The sequence below is a fragment of the Grammomys surdaster genome, unplaced genomic scaffold (assembly GCF_004785775.1).
Source record: "Grammomys surdaster isolate TR1022 unplaced genomic scaffold, NIH_TR_1.0 125750, whole genome shotgun sequence".
In the NCBI taxonomy this organism is placed as follows: Eukaryota; Metazoa; Chordata; class Mammalia; order Rodentia; family Muridae; genus Grammomys; species Grammomys surdaster.
Window position 1 is genome coordinate 2625573 of NW_021620582.1, and position 21128 is coordinate 2646700.

The 21128-nt window shown below is 43.1% G+C and overlaps 3 protein-coding genes across 6 annotated transcripts in view; 1 reads left to right on the top strand and 2 right to left on the bottom strand.

Moving 5' to 3' along the window:
• Acin1 (apoptotic chromatin condensation inducer 1) overlaps positions 1 to 13651 on the bottom strand; it is a 45422-nt gene extending 31771 nt beyond the window's left edge. For 2 of the 4 annotated variants that reach the window (XM_028788471.1, XM_028788469.1), the window contains exons 1-4: positions 13006 to 13651; positions 11537 to 11602; positions 5846 to 5957; positions 5351 to 5470 (exon numbers count right to left, since the gene is read on the bottom strand). In XM_028788471.1, the coding sequence (XP_028644304.1) occupies positions 5351 to 5470; positions 5846 to 5957; positions 11537 to 11602; positions 13006 to 13317 (610 nt within the window). In that variant the 5' untranslated portion in view covers positions 13318 to 13651. The remainder of the gene's footprint in view (positions 1 to 5350; positions 5471 to 5845; positions 5958 to 11536; positions 11603 to 13005) is intronic. The other 2 variants (XM_028788470.1, XM_028788472.1) reach the window with 2 other exon arrangements.
• Positions 12707 to 16775, top strand: CUNH14orf119 (chromosome unknown C14orf119 homolog). Its single transcript, XM_028788474.1, has 2 exons — positions 12707 to 13657; positions 15833 to 16775. The coding sequence occupies exon 2, from the start codon at positions 15834 to 15836 to the stop codon at positions 16260 to 16262; it is 429 nt and encodes a 142-aa protein (XP_028644307.1). The 5' UTR covers positions 12707 to 13657; position 15833; the 3' UTR covers positions 16263 to 16775.
• A 691-nt stretch (positions 16776 to 17466) lies between these two features.
• Lmln2 (leishmanolysin like peptidase 2) overlaps positions 17467 to 21128 on the bottom strand; it is a 10304-nt gene continuing 6642 nt past the window's right edge. The window contains 9 exon segments of the mRNA XM_028788482.1: positions 17467 to 17656; positions 18340 to 18519; positions 18682 to 18911; positions 19330 to 19596; positions 19693 to 19789; positions 19867 to 19936; positions 20228 to 20399; positions 20487 to 20632; positions 20763 to 20847. Of these exon segments, the coding sequence (XP_028644315.1) occupies positions 17467 to 17656; positions 18340 to 18519; positions 18682 to 18911; positions 19330 to 19596; positions 19693 to 19789; positions 19867 to 19936; positions 20228 to 20399; positions 20487 to 20632; positions 20763 to 20847 (1437 nt within the window).

Sequence of the window (21128 nt, forward strand, 5' to 3'; positions counted from 1 at the left end):
TTTCTTTCTTTCTTTCTTTCTTTCTTTCTTTCTTTCTTTCTTTCTTTTTTTTACAGTGTTTGTGACTAAATCCAGGACTTCATACTAGGTAAGTGCTCTGCACTAAGCTACATCACCAGGCTCGTCCCACCTCTTCATCTTTTTTTTTAATTGTTGAAAATTAGATTTTATGGCCAGCCTGGTCTAGAGAACAAGTTCCAGGTCAGCTAGAAATTACGTTTTATTTATTGTGCGTATGTTTATGTAAGTATGTGGGAATGCATATGCCACTACATGTGTGGAGGTCAGAGGACAACCTTTGAACGTTCTTTCCTTCAAGTTTGGTAAGACCTATCTTTACCCACTAAGCCCACCCACCCTCACTCCCTCACCTCATCACTGTCACTGAGACAGGGTCTCTCTACAGGTCCTGGCTGTTCTGGAACTCGATGCAGATCATGCTGGCCCTAAGCCATCCTCCCTCTGCCTCCCAAGTACTGGCATTAAAGGTGTGAGCCGTCACTCAGCTTCACTTTTTTACTATTGGGTCTCGATAAATTACAAAGTTGTCCACAACTCAGAATCCCCCTGCCTCATCCTCCTAAGTAGCTGGAATTGAACACATGCTGTACTCTACAACTTCCTCAACTCCTGCTCTCACTGACTTCTCACTTCACCTCTTCCTCTATCAATTATAATCACAGGTTAAGTCCTGCTGAGAATCTAAAACACCAGAACTGGCTAATTTTTCAAAACCTTTGCTTTTGAAACCTATTCTATTTAAGGATACACTATTCATTTTAATTTTAAATTACATTTAGGGGGCTGGTGAGATGGCTCAGTGGTTAAGAGCACTGACTGCTCTTCCAGAGGTCATGAGTTCAAATCTCAGCAACCACATGGTGGCTAACAACCATCTGTAATGATATCTGATGCCCTCTTGTGGGGTGTCTGAAGACAACTACAGTGTACTTACATATAATAAATAAATAATAATAAAAAAAAAAGAGCCGGCAGGTTTTATTTAAAAAAAAAAAAATTACATTTAGAACGGAGAAGATGTGTGTTTGTGTGCCATCCACCTTGATTTTCAAGTAAGGATCACTAACTAGCCAGGAGCTTGCTAAGCAGGCTAGTCTCAGGGATACCAGTCCATAGTGCTGGGATCACAAGTACACCACTGCATCTAGCTTTTCTTTTCTTTTTTTGGGCCTGAGTTCTGGGGCCCACACTCGGGTTCTCAAAAGCACTTTATTGACCGACTGCTGCCTCCTAGTCCCCAGAAGAACTTCCTCAAAAACCACAAGTCTTTACCCTATGAAAACTTTCAAGAGTTCCCTACTTACTTTGGAAATGTTTAAAATTCATATTTACTGGCTTGGCACTTGAAGCCTTCTCTAATATTATTTCAATCTACCTTTTAAATTGTTTTCTAAGTATTCTTGAAAATTAGTAACTACTCTGTAGATATCAGTCCAAGTGTACTATACCCCCTTTAAAAGTATTACAGGGGCTGGAGACATGGCTCAGCAGTTAAGAGTACTTGCAGCCTTTCCAGAGGACCTGAGTTTGGCTCCCAGCATGCACACTGGGAGGCTCACACACCTTCAAGCACCAGAATGACCCCCTCCTCTGGCTTCTACTGACTTCTAATGATCATCTCAAATCTATACTTCTGCCACGAGGCTTTCTCTAATTACTGCAGTTGTGAAGTAGCTCACTTTTTAAAAAAATTTAACTTTATGTACATAAATATTATTTTTGTGCCTGATGCCCCTGGAAGCCTGGAGAGGGTATCAGACCCTTTGGAACTAGAGATACATATGGTTGTTAATAGCCCTGTGGATGTTGGGAATCAAAACCAGATTCTCTGGTCTCTCACTCTGATGATATAGTAGTGTATAACAAAAATACTAGCACTTGGGAAGCAAGGAAGATAGACCTCAAGATTGAGGTTAACCTGGGGCTACAGAGCAAAATAGCCCAGCATGGTGATGAATGCCTTTAATCTTAACACTCAGAAGGCAGAGGCAGGTGGTTCTCTGTGACTGTGAACTCAGCCCGGTACACAGCAAGTTCTAGGACAATAGAGAGACCTTGTCTCAGAAAAACAAAAACGAAATAAAACAAAGGGCAGACACCATCAATCAGTGGGTAAACACACCAACCTGTCAAGCTGAATTCAATCCCTAGGACTCTTGTGATAGGAGAGAGCAAACTTAAGTTGCTGTCTGACCTCCACATGTGAGTCTTGGCATTGGTGCATCCAAACACACACACACACACACAAAATGAATGCAATTTAAAAAATCCTATGGTAGAAGGCTAAGGAGATGGCTCAGTGGTTAAGCGCATGTGCCACACTTCCTGAGGACCCTAGTTTGGTTCCCAGCATCCATGTTAGGTGGCTCAAACACCTGTAATTCCAGCTCCAGGGATCCAATGCACTCCTGTGAACAGACCTACACAGATATACACAATTAAAAATAAAAAATAAGAATCTTAAAACAATCCTACAGTATGTGCCATCATTTGTGTCATTTACTTACTATCTACCATTTTTTAAAGTTTTATTTATTCTTTTCACCAACAGACATAAAAGATATGTCTATAGCAGGAATTGAATACATATTCTCATGGCATTTATTTGAGAATGATGCTAATTCATTTCTAACAGAGCACCCTCTTTGCCCCTGGCTTTCTGGTCTGGGATAGCAGAGCAGTATAGGCAGAGTGGGCCTATTCCTTCCCTATCTGGAGAAAAGCATGGTCTCTGAAGAGCTCATCAATCATTCCAGAGTTGTCAGTGTTAACTTTTAGATGGGGGGGGGGCCGGCAACACACATACCCCCCCATAAAAAGAATTGCCTGTAGCCAGCTAGATGGCTGAAGAAGATAAAGGCACTAAGACTCAGCGTGACAATCTGAGCTCAATTTCTAGGATACACACGGTAGAAGGAAGAGAGCTGTCCTCTCACAGCCATATATGTTCTGTGGCATGCATGTTCTCTCTCTACCCCCCTCCCCCGACACACTCCACCCCGGAAACAAACAAATGTAGCAAGGGGAGGTGGGCTGGAGAGATGGCTCAGTGAGGAGCACTGGCTGCTCTTCCAGAGGAAGTGAGCTCAATTCCTGGCACCCATACAGTGGCTCACAACTGTCTGTAACTTCAGTTTGAGGGGATCAGACAACTTTTGGCCTTATGGACACAAGGCACAAAGGTAGTACACACACATAAAGGCACAACACCCAGACATATAAAATTCCAAAGGGACAGAGCACCTGCCTAGCATGTGCAAGGCTCTGGGTTTGATCCACACACAAAGGGAAAAAAGGAAAAGGAACACTTATTATCAACAGAATTTTCAGTTAGGGTCGTAACTCAGTTGGTGGAGTGCTTACCCATCATGCAGTAAGCCCTGGGTTTGATCTCTAGCACTGAATAAAGTAGAATGTGACGGAGCATACCATAATTTACAAATTGGGAAGCTGAGTCAAGGCAGGAGGACTAGCAGTTTAAGGCCATTCCTGGTTACTTAGTGAACTGGAAGCCACACTAGACTACAGGAGACTCTTTGTCTAAAAAAAAAAAAAAAAAAAGGTGGCGATAGCTCAGTGGTCAGTTACTGCTCCTGCAGAAGCTGCAGGTTCCGTTCCCAACACCCACATGTCAGTTCACAACTACCTATAACTCCAATTCCAGGGCATCTAGTATCCTCTTATAAGTCCCCGTAGGCACCAGACATATATGTAATGCATATCCATATACACAGGCGAACACTACTCACACAAATAAAAATAAATAATAAAACAATTTTAAAAATTTCCCTCAGAGACTCAGACTAGAATCAAGAAATATAGACATTAACTAATCTAAGATTTTAAAATTAGCCTCAAAAGTCCTTCATTTTCTTTTAACCTCACATAAAATTTCTCTCTCTCCAATAAATATCTCCAAAAAATTTAAACTTTTCTAGGAATTCTATGCTAATCAAACGAACTAAAAACACATATATTCTAAAAGTATTAAATATGGAGGGACTGTCATTTCTGATAACCACTAACAATATTAACAATTCAAAATTCTTGTTCCTTTACACATTGCCTTACTACATTGACCTAATGTCCACTATCACACATATACAATGCCTTGAAAACCTTCATTTTAGCTGGGCAAGTGGCACATGCTTTTAATCGCAACACTAAGGAGGCTGAGGCAGGTGGATCTCTGTGTTTAAGGCCAAACTAGTCTATATTAGTGTGTTTCAAGATAGCCAGGGCTATATATCGAGACCTTGTGAAAAACAAGCAAAACAAAATTAAAAGTCTTTCCAAACAACAAAGGCTATATTTATAGTCTTTTACATGAGATACTATGGAAAACCAGACACCTAATGCTGCCATAGTAAAGTGAAAAAAATTAACCTTGATTGAACCAATTATATGGAGCTCTTTACATTTACAAAATTCTTTTTTTTTTTTAAAGATTTATTTATTTATTCCATATATCTGAGTACACTGTAGCTGATTCAGACACACCAGAAGATCCCATTACAGATGGTTTTGAACCACCATGTGGTTGCTGGGAACTGAACTCAGGACCTCTGGAAGAACAGTCAGTGCTCTTAACCACTGAGCCATCTCTCCAGCCCTACAAAATTCTTCATTGTCTTTAACAGTACTTAGCATAACCGTAATCATGTAACCATTTTATCAAGTGTTCACTTACTTAATAGACTGTCAATTTCCTTATGGCAGATACCTTTTTCAATAGTGTAGTCTAGCACATACCTGGTATACACCAGGCATGTAGTAAAAATTTGTTGAGGGATGGAGAGATGGCTTAGCAGTTAAGAGCACTGGCTGCTATTGCAGAGGTCCTGAGTTCAATTTCCAAGACCCGCATGGTGGCTCACAACCATCTATAGTGGGATCTTACGCCCTCATCTGTCTGATGCTCTCTTCTGGCATGTAGCCATACATGGAAATAGAGCACTCATATACATAAAACACGTTAAAAACAGTTGAGTAATAAAACAGGTGTCAAATATGGGAGAGGTGGTGACTAGATGTATATACATACAACAAGTAAATGAAATAAATTGTGACTGTTGCTAAATTCAGAGATATAAAAGGCTGAAGAGGTATAGCGAAATCATATTGACTTGTAAGACACTGAGCAATTAACATGTTAGCAAAACCACATTTCAAAGAGGATATACTTTCTCTAAAATCAAGACACCAAATATCAGTTTCAGAGAATTCTCCTCAGACTTTCATGGAGGCTTAGCATGAAAGGAGGCATCACTACCTCCCCCACCAACTACGCAAGCTTGACAAACAGCGCAGTGGGGAGGGAGATACGTACGGGGTGAATGTGTGCTGAGCTCCAGCTCTGGTCTGTCCAGGCTGCTCTGAAAGTCAGGAGGCAGCAGGGAAGCCACTCCCTCAGGATGGGTCATCTCGTCCTCCGACTCAGCTGAAGCTTCTGCAAAGTACACATTGGGTCGGGGCAGGGAGGGAGTGAAGGGCTCAGCATGTGGGAATTCCACAGGAGTAAAGGATGGCAGGCACAGTTAGAGACACAGAGATATATACTATGAAAAAGAAAGCCTCCCTGGAACTAAGGTCTCCCTCATCTAAAGGGTGCCATGACTTATTTCTAACTCCTCCTCTTCTCAGACTCAAACTGATTATCTCTCTCCCTGACAAAGTTAAACTGTAACTCATCTGGCTTCACAAAATACGGAAAGCAAATGAGCAGCAGTCTCATCTGACCTCTTCCTGGAATTATTTAAGACTCAGCTACTTGGTGACAGAAATTAAAACAAAGACCTTGTTAGAAGTGACAATTCGGGCTTACCTTCAAGTTCTGCAGCTTCTCGAGCTTCTCGTTCCAGACGCTGCCTAAGTAGCTCCTGCTGCTTTTCCAGATACTGCTTTATGAAACTGTTCTGGCTCATTTCCTCCCCAATCTGTATAGAGGAAAACCGGATGAGAAAGTCTAAGGAAGGGTAACCACTACGTGATTAGGAAGGTCTGAATGCAGGTAATGGATACCTGAGTCATGAAATAAGATACAAAGCTGGAGTTTTTTTGTTTTTTGTTTTTAGTTTTATCCCTGCCATAGATTTGTAGTTTTATATTTTGTTTTTGTCATGGATATGTGCATAAAAATACACTTACACAGTCCAAGTATAAAACCCTGTGTGAAGCTCCACAGCTTCAGAATGGCCATTCTAACCAGAGAGAAGCTCACGGTGATGTACATACTTTGGGTCTGGTTAATTTAGCCACACAATATTTTTATTTGAAAGTTCTGCCGAGCAGTGGTGGCACATGCCTTTAATCCCAGCACTTGGGAGGCAGAGGCAGGTGGATTTCTGAGTTTGAGGCCAGCCTGGTCTACAGTGAGTCCAGGACAGCCAGGGCTACACAGAGAAACGCTGTCTCAAAAAAACAAAAAGAAAGTTCTTTATAATGAAGTTTTTTTAATTAATGGAAGTTTTCTTTTTTATTTATGTATATCAGGTGTTTTGGCTGCATGTGTGTCTATGTATCACCTATGTAAAGTATTTGGTACTGAGAATCAAACCTGGGTCTTCTGGAAGAGCAGCCAGTATTCTTTTTGTTATTTTGTCTTTTTTTTTTTTTTTTTTTTCAGAGCTGAGGGCCTTGCGCTTGCTAGGCAAGCGCTCTACCACTGAGCTAAATCCCCAACCCCCCAGTATTCTTTAATTACTGAGTCATTGATCCAGCCAATGCTCCCCTTTAAAAGAAAAAGAATGCTTTAGAAATGCCTATCATAAATTTAAGTTTGATATGTTAAAATGTTTTAAAAATAATTATGAGATCTGGAGTGATGGTTCAGTGGTTAAGAGCCCCAGTTGCTCTTCTAGAGGACCTGGGTTCAATTCTCAGCACCCACATCAGCTCACAAAGGTCTGTAATTCCTCAGGTCCCAGGGGATCCAATATCCTCACATGCAGGCAAAACATCAATGTACATAAAATAAAAGTAAGTCATTAAAAATTTTACTCCTGGGCTGGAGAGATGGCTCAGAGGTTAAGAGCACTGACTGCTTTTCCAGAGGTCTTGAGTTCAATTTCCAGCAACGACATGGTGGCTCACAACCATCTGTAATGGGATCCAATACCCTCTTCTGTCTTGTCTAAAAAGAGTGACAGGACAGTGTACTCATATACATAAAATAAATAAATAAATCTTTAAAAAATAATTTTACTCCTTTAAAAAAATTTAAAATGAAGCTATGTGATAGTGGCACATACCTTTAATCCCAGCACTCAGGAGGCAGAGGCAGGCAGATCTCTGTGAGTTTGAGTCCAGCCTGGTCTACACAGAGTGATTCAAGGACAGCCAAGGCTACACAAAGAAACCCTGTTTTGAAAAACCCAAAAATTAAAATAAAATAAAATAAAATAAAATAAAATAAAAACTACAAAACATTTTAATAAAAGCAACAAAGATAAATACCTTATAAAGAAACATGAACTTAAACAATTTCTATAAACAATAAAATCTGATGATAGTTTCTAAACATATAAGACTTTACTCTTTAGTTAGGAGATTATAGAAAGAGAACTATCTTAAAAAGTATACCAAGGAAAGAGAGAAATTCCATGGAGCCAGTCTACTCCATGTACCTCGACCCAAGAAATACAATTCTTGGAAGGTTCTTTCTGTCTGTCTGTCTGTCTGTCTGTCTGTCTGTCTGTCTGTCTTTGCTTTTTAAGACAGTTTCTCTGTGTAGCCCTGGCTGTCCTGAAACTAGCTCTGTAGGCTAGACTGGCCTCAAACTCAGAGATCCACCTGCACCTGCATCTTGAGTGATGGGAATAAAGACGGGCACCACCAATGGTCAGCTAAAGGCTTTTTCTAAGTTGTTCCTATATTAAAGATCAGAATCAACAGCACTGTGGCGAAAAGAGGAACTATATTAATATTTATTCAAAATATTCAATCCAAAGATTGATGTTAGTACACAAGTAACCCGAAGAATTAAGGATTTCAGGGATTATGCATCTTTTGGAAAAAAGGTATCCCTACAGGATACTTCAAACTTGTAGGCTGGCTTCAAACTTGTAATCTTTTGGCATCAACACTCTAGTTTGAGTAGTATAGGTGTGCTACCACAATGGACTCATGCCATATCATCACCTCCCCACCTCCGTGTCCATGTCCGTGTCCGTGTGTGTGTGTGGTTTTGGGTGCATGCGCACGAGCTAGGGATCATACCTAGCCCTGTACCAGTATGCTATTATCTTTAGGCTGAATTACGTCTTTTCATTTAAATGTTTTATTATTATTTATCTAAAAATAATGTACTATTTTTCTCAAAACTGAGAAGAGTCAATACAGTGCATATCTTTAATCTCAGCACCAGAGAGGCAGAAGCAGGTAGATCTCTGAGTTCTGGGCCAGTCTGGTCTACACAGTGAGTTCTAGACTACCCAGAGCTACATAGTGAGTTCCTGTCTCAAAAAAAGATAGGTGCTAGAGAGATGAACCAGCAGATAGAAGCAACTCTTGCCCTTGCAGAAGACCCTGATTTGGTTCCCAGAATCCACACAGTAGCTCACAACCATCTGTAACTCCAGTTCCAGGGTGTCTGATACTCTCCTCTGACTCCTGTGGGCACCAGGCACTGACATAGTGCACATGCATACATGCAGGTAAAACACTCATACAAACAATAAATAAACCTGAACAAATTTAAAAAAAATCAAATAAGTAAATATGGGAAGAAAAAAGTACTAGTTTCTTCAAAAGATCAAGCTCCACCAACCCAGGAAAACATTTCGCCATATATCACAGAAGTTCAAGTGCAGGGATAGAGAGATGGCTCAGTGGTTAAGAGCACTGGCCGCTCGCTCTTACAGAGGACCTAGGTTTGAGTCCCAGTATACAGTGGCTCACAATCATCTGCTAACTACAGTTCCAGGTAGTCAATGCCTGTTTCTGACCCCTGAGGGGACCAGGCATAAACATGGTGCATATGCACAATTACAGGCATAACATTTATATGAATAAAATATAAATATAAAAAAGGTATTTAAATACATGAAATCAAGAGACAAAGGAAAGGAATATACATTAATACTTGAGAAACTTGTAACTCCACTTCCATTAGAAAAATAAACAAAATAAACCACAGAAAGGGGTGTGCATATGGCTTATGCCTGCAATCACACCACCAGAGAGGCTGAGGCTAGAAAACTGCCATAAATTTGAGTCCAGCCTGGGCTGCACATTATGTCCCTGCCTCAAAAACTCCAAACCAACCAACCAACCAATCAACCCTTTTGTTTTCTGAATAAAAAGAAACCTCCGGTATGCCAGGTGTTATGGCCCATGCCTTTAATCCTAGCACTAGATAGGCAGAGGCAGGAATTCCAGGGCAGTCAGAGCTATGCAGAGAGATTCTGTTTCAAAAATAACCAAAAAAATCTTTAAAAAGTAAGCCAGCCAGCACCCAGTCCAGGGTTAACCCTGTCCCCCTTTCTGTAGGGTGCACACAGCATTCTTTGTCCTTCAGCCTCCTCTTCACAAACTCTCCTCCTTGAGTCCTTACATACATGTAGACCTTCAGAAACGAAGTCAATCCAGTACTTCCTATGTTTTTTTGTCATATCTCTAACAGGAAATACTTCTTTCACTTATAGCAAGTCCCATAGTACCCAATGGCCACAGATGAAATGTGGATTGTAAGTATGAGAAAACAAGTATATTTGCTGCAAAACCCTTGTTAATACAAGTAAAACTTCAAAGTCTAAAATACAATCCAAAATACAATTGTGAAATGAGTAATTTAAGTAGTTTTTTTCTTAACTGGGTTTTAAAGATTATTTTACATCCATGAATGTTTTAATTGCATGGATATGTGTGTGCTTACAGCAGAAGAGGATATAGGATCCCCTAGAACTGGAGTTATGGATGTCTGTGAGGCACCATGTGGGTGCTGGGAATGAAACCTGGGTCCTCTATAAAGAGCAACCTCTATAAAAACAACATGTATTCTTAACTACTGAGTCATCTTCTCAGCTTCATTTGTGTGTGTATGTACTTGTATCTGTGAGTGCGTGCAAGTGTTTGTGTGCTCACCCATGTTCTTGGAAACCAGGAAGGGGCATTGGATCCCTTGGAACTGGAGCTACAAGATGTTTGTGAGCCAGCTGATATAGGTGCTGAGATCTGGAGCTCTGGTTTGAATCACTGAGCAACAAGCACTCTTGACTCCTGAGCTATCTCTCTAGCCCCTTACTTAGCTTTTTAATGCTGTATAAACCCACCAACGCTGACTACATGATGGGCCTTAGAGTTTAATGAAGTATTAGCAAGGAAACAGGAAAGTGCATTTTCCACAGTGTCCTGGGCTTACACACCAATGCATTTTCTTTTAAGTGTATGACACACTAAATCAAGGATTTAACAGCTGAAAAGTGCCCTACAGGATGATAGTCTAGAAACTTGTATCTTAACTATACAACGTCTTCAAAGTAAAACATCTGTAGAAGCCTGGGGGATGGAACACAAGCCCATTATACCAGCACTAAAGAAGCTGGGCAGGGGGACTGCCCTGAGTCTGAAGATAGCATAGCTTACACTGTAAGTGCTAAGCCATCATGGCTACATGGAGATAACTCTGTTTCAACTCTACTACAAAGATAACAACAAAAACATTTATGCAGAAACTCTTAGAAAGTTTTTTTCATAAGACACCCCTGTAGAGTAGTTATGAAGCCATGAACTAAGTCAAATTACTTTTCCTATTGCAGGTAAAGAAACAAAGGCTTCCAAGTGTTAAGTACCTTGTCCTAAGTATTCAAAGTTTTAAGGATGTTTAAGGGTAACTACAGATAGTTAAGCAGTTAGCCCTAGAAATAGGGGGTTACTAATAAGGAATCAAATTCTTTAAAATAAATCTGTATCAAAAAAATTCTTGATGAATAAGTATTTTTGTTACATCTATATTCGAAGACAACTTTCCCCAAAACCCATGGCAAGCAACTTCAGATTCTTGTGACATATTTAATCAGACTCTTAACTTTGATACACTCCACTCCAAGAATTCAAAATTCACCCAGAGCTCCTTTGAAATATTTTTTTCTTTTTCTCTTTCTTTTTTTAAACTCCAGGTCTTTATGCAAAATTGAGGTTGATTAGAATTCAACTGTCTGAGGGCTGGAGAGAGAGCTCAATGGTTAAGAGCACTGGCTGCTTTTATAGAGGACCCAGGTTCAATTCAGCACCCATATGGTGACTTATAGCTGTTTGTAACTCCAGTTCCAGAGGATTTGACATCCTCTTCCAGCCTCTGTGGGTACCCGTTGGGAGGCAAATCACCCATGCACATAAAATAAAAATAAACTTAAAAAAAAAAAAAAAGACAGCAACTGTCTAGTATGAGATCACTTGCAATAAAAATAATTTAAGAAAATATTGCTTCTGATGCACATGGAAGACAACACCAAGCGTTCCCACTTACTATTTTCTCCAAATAGCCCATTCTATCTAAACAACCCTTTTTTCTTACCTGTGAATTTGGCTGGAATGCAGCATGGGGTGTTGAGTGTTTTTGTAAATTTTCTAGCATTAGAGCCTGACATAAAGAAGAGCAAAAATCAGAAACCAGGAAGGGGAACAGAAAAAGCAATCCGGATCTCTACCTCTCCCACAACCTTTTCACTAAATTACTTAAATATATACTTATGCTATATTCCTTTCACCTAGCCTAAGAGCCCTTATTAATACTGTTCTCTTTCGTCTCCATAAATCTCTTAAAGGTAGCCATGGTTACTGCTCCCAAATGTAAAATACAGGCACACAAAGAATCAGTGACCTGGCTATGTCACAAAAATCAGCAAAAGTGACAGAATCAGAACTAGAATCCCTATTATTGTCTACAATTTTGACTAGGAGCCACTTCTAAATCTGGTAATGCAGGCAAAAAATACTCCAAGTACTCAAAACAAGTTTCAAATCACATGACACCAACACAAGGCTGTTAATTTGGATTTGACTATTATTTGATTAGTTTTTCAGAACTAAAACTACTTGAGTGAACTTGCACAATTTTCAGCAGTGTGACACCCAGACAAATCAAATGTATTAGAAATTTCACAGAGAAACTAACCACAGACCTTGTAACCTGTGGTCTGACCTAATCCACACCCACCCACAAACTGTCAGCTTCGGGATAAGCAACGGTCTGTCAACTCAAACCCTGAACTGACCAAGTCCCCATCTGTATTGTATTATGAGCCACATACTCTAATGAACTCTAATTACACTAGTCTATCTCACCTTCCTTCCCTCCATTTACACCAAACTGATACAGTTATGTATGCCTCATGACAATCTCATTCTCACTACCCAAACCGATATAAAATCCCCAGCCTAAAGTAATCTGTCTCACCTCTAGCACCAATATTCACCAAATTCTTATCCAGACTGCTTCTCGATTCCCTATAAATTAGACACCAGTCTCTGACCAAGTCCTTCTATCAAGGTTTCCCTTCATCTAAGGTATTAATCTAGTCAAGCGGACATTTTTACCCTATCCCAAATGTACTATTGCAGACTCAAACACCAACCCCATCCGCCCAACTGTATCCCTAACTCGGACCCAGCCCTGCTCGCCCCCTTAAGGCCAGCCACACCGGTGGTTGTAGAGGGATTTAACTCCTTCTGCAGCGCATGCGCCGAAAACACAGACACAAACAAGGAGGGGGTGGGGGAAGAAGGAAGGAGCTTAAGACACTCCGGGAGAGTAGCGCGCACCCTCCCATTTTGGGCTCGCGCCGCTGCCGTTAAGGCGGGAACCGGCGTTATCTCTATTCCAGCGCCAGCCACACCAACCACCGTGCGCGTGGATCTGCAGGCTCGCGCTGGCGGCCTGAGAGAGCTCGCGCCGAGCCCGGACACTGCGCCTGCGCCGCGGCGGAGACTAGTCTCTACCGGGTCCGCTCCCCCTCCGACACCTCGGCAACGCTGACTTCTCACCCCTTTGAGCCGCTTGACCAGGGCACTCTTCTGCCCGCTCTTGGCTAGGCCTCGCTGCTCCAGTGCGGCCTTCAGGTCGGTCACCCGCAGAGCCTGAAGAGGCTTCCCGTCCAGAGTCACCTCCTCCAGCTCCGCCATCTTGCGTGAGGTACTCGGGTCCGTCCCGACGGCTTCGGGCATCTTCGGTAATTTCCGCCAACGCCCTTCGAACGGACCGAATTGGCCCCGCCCACTGCCAGAGTCTACCCCTCTATTACCGTTCAGAATTCCCCGGGTTTCTCCGGAACTGTTCGGTCGTTTCCGTCTCCACATCGGTACCAATCGGCTTTTTCCATCTGCCTAGCAGTCGGCCCCTCCCATTTTGCTTTCCAGGCTCGTTTGTTTTCGTCTTGCCGAAGCTTTGAATCGAATCTATTCGGAAGCCCTCGAATCTGGCATACCCATAATCGGAGATATTCGGCTATCTCCGGACTTGGGGGTTGAGGCGCTGGGGCACTTGGGTATTTGGGGCTGGTCCCGGACCGGAAGTGCGTGGGTTACTGGGGTTGGCTCTGCTTAGGGTTTTCAGGAAACATGGAAGAGATTCGGGGAGTTGGAGCAGGATCTGAAGGATTCTTGTGATCTCTGGGCGCCCTCCGAGGGAAAAAGGGAGGTAAGAGCAAAAGAAATTTCTCCTAGGCCAGATAAGACTTGGTGCCTGCAGGTTTTCTTTTGGGGAACCCTCCTTCCTGGCGAAGTCTCTGGTCTATATCCCGGCCACTCGGTCTAAGAAATGCTTTGCCCTGTGGGGCTAAGGATTAAGAGACCTGCGGCTTCCAAACGTGGGAAAAAGTAGCATCGTGTCTTTGGTCCCAGACAGTGAATTTATTAATGATATTGAACTTAAGTTTACCATGGAAACCATGTAGCAAGACCCTGAGTTAAAAATTCTCTTTCTCTGAAAAAGAAGTTTTAGGAGAAAGTTCTCCCTGTAGGGCCACTTTGAAACTAACTGGCAGTCACCCTGAACCGGGACTTAGAATGGACGTTTAGGGATTCTTTTCTTTGTTAATACAAATCTTCCAACTTGGCGAAGTAGGAATAGAGGTAGTAATTTAGGTCATAGAGAGTTGAAGGTTTTCGTTGTTGGAGATACAAACTGTAGGACTAAAGCATTTTGGGGTAAGTTGGTTTACACTTGCATCCATAATGCAAAATCAGTGACACTTGTAGGGATAAACCATTAAGGAAAACTGTTCAATACCACACTTTTAGGCTACCTAAGTGAAGAAAGGAAAGGCACTTTTTTCAGAACCTTGATAGCGTGGCTTCTGATTTTCAAAATGTTACCTTATTTGAGACAAGACCTTTACTTAGCTTGCTCTAAAGTTTTCTGATGTGATACAGAATTTAATAAGGGGGTCATAGAACATAAAATATTTTGACAGATTTCAGGGGCTGTATATACATTACACAGAAAGTTCTTGCATCATGTCACATACACACACACACGCACACACACAGACACAGTGTGTGGAACAATTAGCATTTCGGTAGCTTGTACCAAAGTTTAAAAAACTGTACACTTTAATTTTAGAGAGAACAAGCAAGAAATGTGTTCTGTTTAGGTTTGTGATCAGTTTTTACTGTGTTACCCAGGCTGGCCTCAGTTTGCTTGTTTTTCCTTATTATTTGTTTGGTTTAGTTTTTCAAGACAGGGTTTCTCTGTGTAGCCCTGGCTATCCTAAACTCCTTCTGTAGACCAGGCTGGCTATGAACTAGAGATCTGCCTGAGGGTGCCTCCCGAGTGCTGATATTAAGGGCATGGTCTACCACCGTTTAGCAGTAGTAGGTCTAGACATGTGATTGGTAGCCACTGAAGAGTGCTGAGGTTTTGATACACATGCTTGAAAATGCTGAACTTATAGGTTTTGATATAGATTCTGTGGTCACTGACAATAGCCAGAGCAAAACACCCAAAATAGAGTCAGATATGTGAGCTTGTCTGCCACATTAAAATGATCCTCACTGAAAAGGAGCTGTTCCTAAGCCAGAAGAGGAAGGCTACAAAGGAGAAAAGACATCCAAGAAGAGACTGGTGCAGCAAAAATTTCCAGAATGTGAATAAATTTAGCATCAAATAAATGCAAATAAAAGTTAATGTGCTGGAACAAAAGCAGGAAGGAGCAGTCGTCAGGTAGTGGTCTTGGTTTTTTTTTGACCCAGAGTCTCAGACTGGCCTGGAACAACAATGTAACTGAGGCTGATCTTCTAACTTGTGATACTTCTGCCTCTCTCAGGTCTGCCATATGTGCTGCCTTGCCTGGCTTGTGTTTTTCGTTCTTTTCTTGTGTTGAGATAGGGCCTGTAGGCTAGACTGGCCTGGAACTTACTTTGTCCTTGTATAGTCCAAACTGGCCTTTAGTTCTTGGCAGTCCCTCATCTCAGCTATCCACATGCTGGGATTATAGATCTGAGCCACCACACCTGACTTAGGTCAGTGGTGTTGGAAAGGAAATAAGGCTGGCAAATACCAAGTGAAGTTATTCTTGGGTAGCTTCCCTAAGGTAATATTGTATAGAAGTAAAAATAAAGGATCTTCTTACATGTGGGTGTGGCTTAATGCATTTGTAACCCCAATATTCAAGAAGCTGAAGCAGGAGAACCAAATTCTCAGCCAGTCTGGGGCTACACATATATAGTGAAGTCCTATCATAAGAAAGGGTCCTGTTGTTTTCCTATAGATTGAATTGGTGGATGCTGATTGGGTGCAGTAAGGTTCATTGCTTATAAGGTTATGTCTGGTGCTCTGCCACAAAGTGTATTAACAAAGCTTTGTTTGTTTCAGGATGTCATTGGAATCGTCTTCCACATCAGTGCCACCCTGCTTCCCTTCTGTGTTACCTTCAGTGCCTGATGACATTGCCAGCTCTTCCCCTCCTCCAATGTCTTACATCACTTCCCAGGAGATGAAGTGTATTCTTCACTGGTTTGCCAGTTGGTCAGGTCCCCAGCGGGAACGTTTTCTACAAGACCTGGTAGCTAAGGCAGTGCCGGGAAAGCTACAGCCACTGCTGGATGGCCTGGAACAGCTCAGTGTATCTGCGGCAAATCGACCACCTTGTATCTTTGAGTGTCAGCTACGTCTTTGGGATCAGTGGTTTCGAGGTTGGGCTGAGCAGGAGCGCAATGAATTTGTCAGGCAGCTGGAGGTCAGTGAGCCAGATTTTGTGGCAAAGTTTTACCAAGCAGTGGCTGCTACTGCTGGTAAGGACTGACAGGCATTCAGATCAAGAAGAGGATGACATGTGATCAAGCCAAGGCCATGACTGTAGTAATGATTCAATGCAAGCGTGTCACTTAAAGATTCACCTGAACTGCCAGAGTAGTGGTCCTCCTTTTATTCCAGCACTCAGGAGGTAGCCTGGTCTACATAGCAAATTCCAGGCCAGCCAGCACTACAAAGTGAGACTCTGCCTTTAAAAAATTTTTTTTTGCATGAACTTCCTGTTGAGTGCTAACACTGTTTTTACCCTACCAGTATGTCACCTGGACTCTCTCCCATTTTAGCAAATCTGATTATTTATAGGAGATGTCTAAATCTCAATTTAATGACTGCTTTTGTTACTATAACTAAAAGGAACCAGTATCTTGTAACTCAAATCTACAGCTGACCCAGATGTGACTGGTTTTGTCACATTTACCCAAAGTGAGCATAATTATGTGATTTCCCAACTGCTGAATTTCCCAGCGATGATTTAATAAAATTAAGGAAAATTGAGAGAAAGAAATAATTACTGATTATTCAAATTGTTTGACTCCAAGCAGCAATGAAAATCAGATAAGTATTAAATGGGAGGGGCCTTTTCTAAAGCAGAGGCGGCACCCTTGGGGCTGGTGACAAGTGTTCATGGTCTGCTGTTGGTCTGTAGCCGTCTTTACAAATTAAACTTGATTTGGGGGAGAGGGTGTCAAAATAAAGACTGGATCGTCACCGTGAGGCTCTGCAGTTTATACATGGCAAAGCTCTTACAAAGTTGATAACCTCGAAAAGACAAATTCTGAAGAAAGTAGAACAGGGTTAAAATAAGTAGGTTTTCCCATCCAGAAGTCTTTTTATCTATATTTATATGTATGTGTGAGGGCCTGAATGTTATGTGTATGTACCATGTGCATGCTAGTGCCCACAGAGGTCAGAATAGGATGTCGGATCCCCTGGAACAACAGTTATGGAAGGTTGTAAGCCTCCCAGTGTTGGTGCTTGCTCTCGATAAGAGCAACTCTGAACATGTGCATGTGCATCTGTGTATGAGTACTCATGACCACAGTGCACATGGACAAGTCAGGACATCCTGTGGAGCTGGTTTTCTCCACATTGTGGCTCCTTAGGAATCAACTCAGGTAAAGGACTTTACCCAGTAAGCCATCTTGCTGTCTGGCATCTGGCAGTAACATTCTGAGTGGCATCACACCTGCTTCATTTTAATCTGATCTCTTGTGCCAATGTAGCTCTTGTGATGGTTAAGTGGTAGACGGAGCCACTTGGAGAGTAGCTCGTTTCTGATAAGCCAAAGTTCCCAATGCACCCACCAGAACTAGCAACAGTAGGCAGAATCCAGTGGACAGAAGTAGATCAGTCAGAGAGGGGTTGTGGTCCAAGGATGTCCGCAGCCTAGGAACATAGAAGGTGCTGTTTGTCCTGTAGTGGTGCTTGGCATTATGGAGCTGAGACCTGTTTGAATCAAGCACTAGAGCAGACAGGTCAGTGAAAGGGAAGGTAAAACTCAAAATGTAGGGATAGGACTAAGATCTAAGTCTCCAGCAGCTTCAGGTACTGAAAGACCTCATGGTAGTGAGGGCCAGATAGTGGGAAGAGATTGTTTTGGTAGCTAGATTCCCTGAATGCTGTTGGAGAGGTATGATGGTACAATATGATCCCAGTACTCCAGAGGCAGGAGGTTTGATGTTCAAGACCATCAGCTGTATAGTAAATTTGAGGTCAGTCTGGTGCTAAAAAAAACAGGATGCAGATGGTTCAAGTTTAGTCTCTTCTACAGTAGGTAACTTAGTATACATGTAACTTACTAGCCAGGGCTACACAGTGAGGCCCTGTGTTTAACCCTTCCCCTTCAAAAACAGAAACCAAAGCCAAGACAACTGAAATCCCTAAGTTCTAGGGATGGGGCCCTGTTTACTGTTCGATATACCTAAGGAGATGCTGGGATCTGTTTACTGATACACATCATCTTGTCTAGGATAAGGTATACAAAGATGCATGTCTCCCAAATATGATTTCAGTTGTCTGCACAGCAGGGATTCAAGTGACGAAGTTTACTATTTGGTATACCATCTTACTTGCTGTATTCTGTGGTAAAGATGACTTCTCCATGTTGTACTTGGAGGGGTTTCTTCTGAAGAATCAGGGTCAGGGTTGTATGTAGCATAGCAGTGGAAGGCCCTCGGCAGCCAGGAGACTTCCACATTCTCACAGTGAACACCAAGCTTGTGGTGATGGATGGACTGTGGAAATAACACCTGAGCAGACATTGGCATCTCATAATGGAAGCGTGCTTGAGAGAGAGCATCTAAAGAGGTAAGTGTAGTTTCCAGAGTCGGATGAACAGAGTGCAGGGGAAGGTGTGAGAGAGCACTTGAGTACTCTGGCCCACTGTCTAAGTAGGTGGGAATGTACCTTACCTGCTAGTGCCAGTTCTTGTCACCAGAGCCTGCAGCACTACTTCAGCAAGCTCCTCTCTCTGTCCTTTCCCCAGAGAGTAGCTTTGGGTCCCCGTTAATCTTAGAGACAGCTGGAATAGCAGGGCTTGGGTTGTAAAGGTCATCGGTTGAGAAGTGGCAACACTGGCACCTTCATCACTCAGACACAACCGGCCTTGGGGACAGTAGAGAAGACCGTAGTACCCAGGTATCTGCAGGGAATAGCTTTGGTTACTTGCTTAGGGCTACTGTCTAAGGAAAATGACATGTGCTTGATCAGTCAGCTAAGGAGATACTTAGAAAAAGAAGACAGGTTGGCCAGGGGCTGAGGGTATGGCTCAGTGATTGCCCCAGGGTTGATCCCCAGTACTGCCGAATAAATGCATAAATAGGATAAAAATAAGACATTTCAAAAAGAAAGCTGTACATTAGGCTTGGTGGTTTGTGTCTGTAATCCCAGTATGAGAGGCTAAGGCAGGAGGATTGTCACAGTTGACTTGGGCTATATAGCTGATACTGGGCCAGCCTGAACTACAGAGTAAGATTGTAAAGAAGCTTAACAGTTAATTGCCAGCCAAGCACTTCCCAACTTTTCTGCCTGTGTGCTCTGACTACTCATAAAATTCTCACCTGAACAAACTTTCCCGGAAGGCAGGGAATCCACGGTGATCCCTCCACTTGCACCTCGTAGGTTCCCTTGTGGGTGCACTGATGTAAATAGCAACAGCCTGTGGGATCTTCCTCGAGATACGGAGTTGTTGAGGGTTGGCTGGTGTCTTTGGAGAGCACTTGGGAGGTAAGGTTGGCAAGGAAGCAACGGCTGTGCATATGGTAGATCTCCCCGTGGGAGTTCTCCACTCTGGTGTGGAGTCCGTTCTCCTCCTTCCAGCATTCACTCTGGTTCAGGGAAAAGGATAGAACAGTGTGATGGTGTGATGGCCGTAGAGGTTGACACCTCCTGGGCCTGCTCAGTCTCTTCTGTGGTGCACTCACTCCATTGGCTAAGGGTTTGTACATGCGGCAGCCTTCTAGCGTTGGGTCTGAGGAACACCTTCCCTTGTCCAGGTGCAGGTAGTGACAGCCCAGCCCACTGTGTGGAAGGGATAATAGAGACATGACGCTAGGTTCACTGACAGTTGTATTGTCCCCTGCCCACTCAGCACACACCTGCCAGTGCAGAAGAAGTCTGAGGATCCATTCCTGCATGTGTTCACCAGGCCAAAGTTTGGGCCAGAGCCTGCTTGTGCAATAAGACAGTAAAGCACGCAGAGATAAAAGCTCAGACTGGGCAGAGAATCTTAGCACTTTGTAGTAAGAACCAGGAGGTGCTTTGTGAGTTTCAGGCCAGCCTGGTCTACAAAGTGAGTTCCAGGACAGCAGAGCTTCAAAAACAAAAAGACAAAAGCACAGAGATCCAGCTCTGCTCACAGTTTGAATTACACCTTAGTAGCAAATAACTCAGACTATCTCACTTCCTACAAAGCTGACTTGAGTTCCAAGTGGCTTGCAGCTCTTTCTTATTCCTTACCCTGGCCCCACAAAAGTTCTTCTGCGGCACTGTGGTTGACCTGATACCAGCCTGAATCTTCGAAGGCAGCAAGGGTTATTGGGTCAAGTCGAGTGTGCTGGGCACCACTGAAGGTAGCGGACATTATAGAGCCCTGGAGTAATCTGGACTCCCAGTGTGAAGACAAAGAGCCCTGGTGGATGAGGTAGCAAATGGCTGGTTGCTATTGGGTTACTTCTCTCTCTTCCACCATCCCAAGGTGTTATTCTCTCTCACTCACCTCTTCTTCCAAAGGAACTCCCAGGGAAGTCCCGGGCACCCCCAAGTGTTTGGCTAGGCTGCGGCTGACAGCTGGAGTGGTGAGAAGCAGTTGTCCCTGTTCATCTCGTCTGGTCACCTGTTTCCTCGTAGAACAATTCTCTCTAGCTGGCTTCAAAAAGGGAAGATGGCAACATGAGGAGAGGAGTACTTAGGAAGGATAAAATAGAATCAGAAGGTCTTGAACTCCCTCTGGTTGACATCATAGGATGGCCATTCCCTCACTCCTTCCATTTACCACTGAGTCCTGAGGGACAATCTCGCCACATCTTGAAGAGCTGTCCAGAAAAACCCAGGGCATGCAGCAGTTCATGTAGTGTAGCCTAAGAAAAATGGCTGCTGAGTGAGGGCCTGGTTCCCTAGCAGAACTCTAGAGCCATTCCACATAACCAGTTCTTCATAGAGCTGAAGATACCTCCTGTTCCATCCTCAGTAGATTCTCTGACTTCACGGGAGCCCGCCACCCCTGATCCCACCCCCTGCCACCCCAACCCCCCACCCCGCCACCCCTGATCCCACCCCCTGCCACCCCAACCCCCCACCCCGCCACCCCTGACCCCACCCCCTGCCACCCCAACCCCCCACCCCGCCACCCCTGACCCCA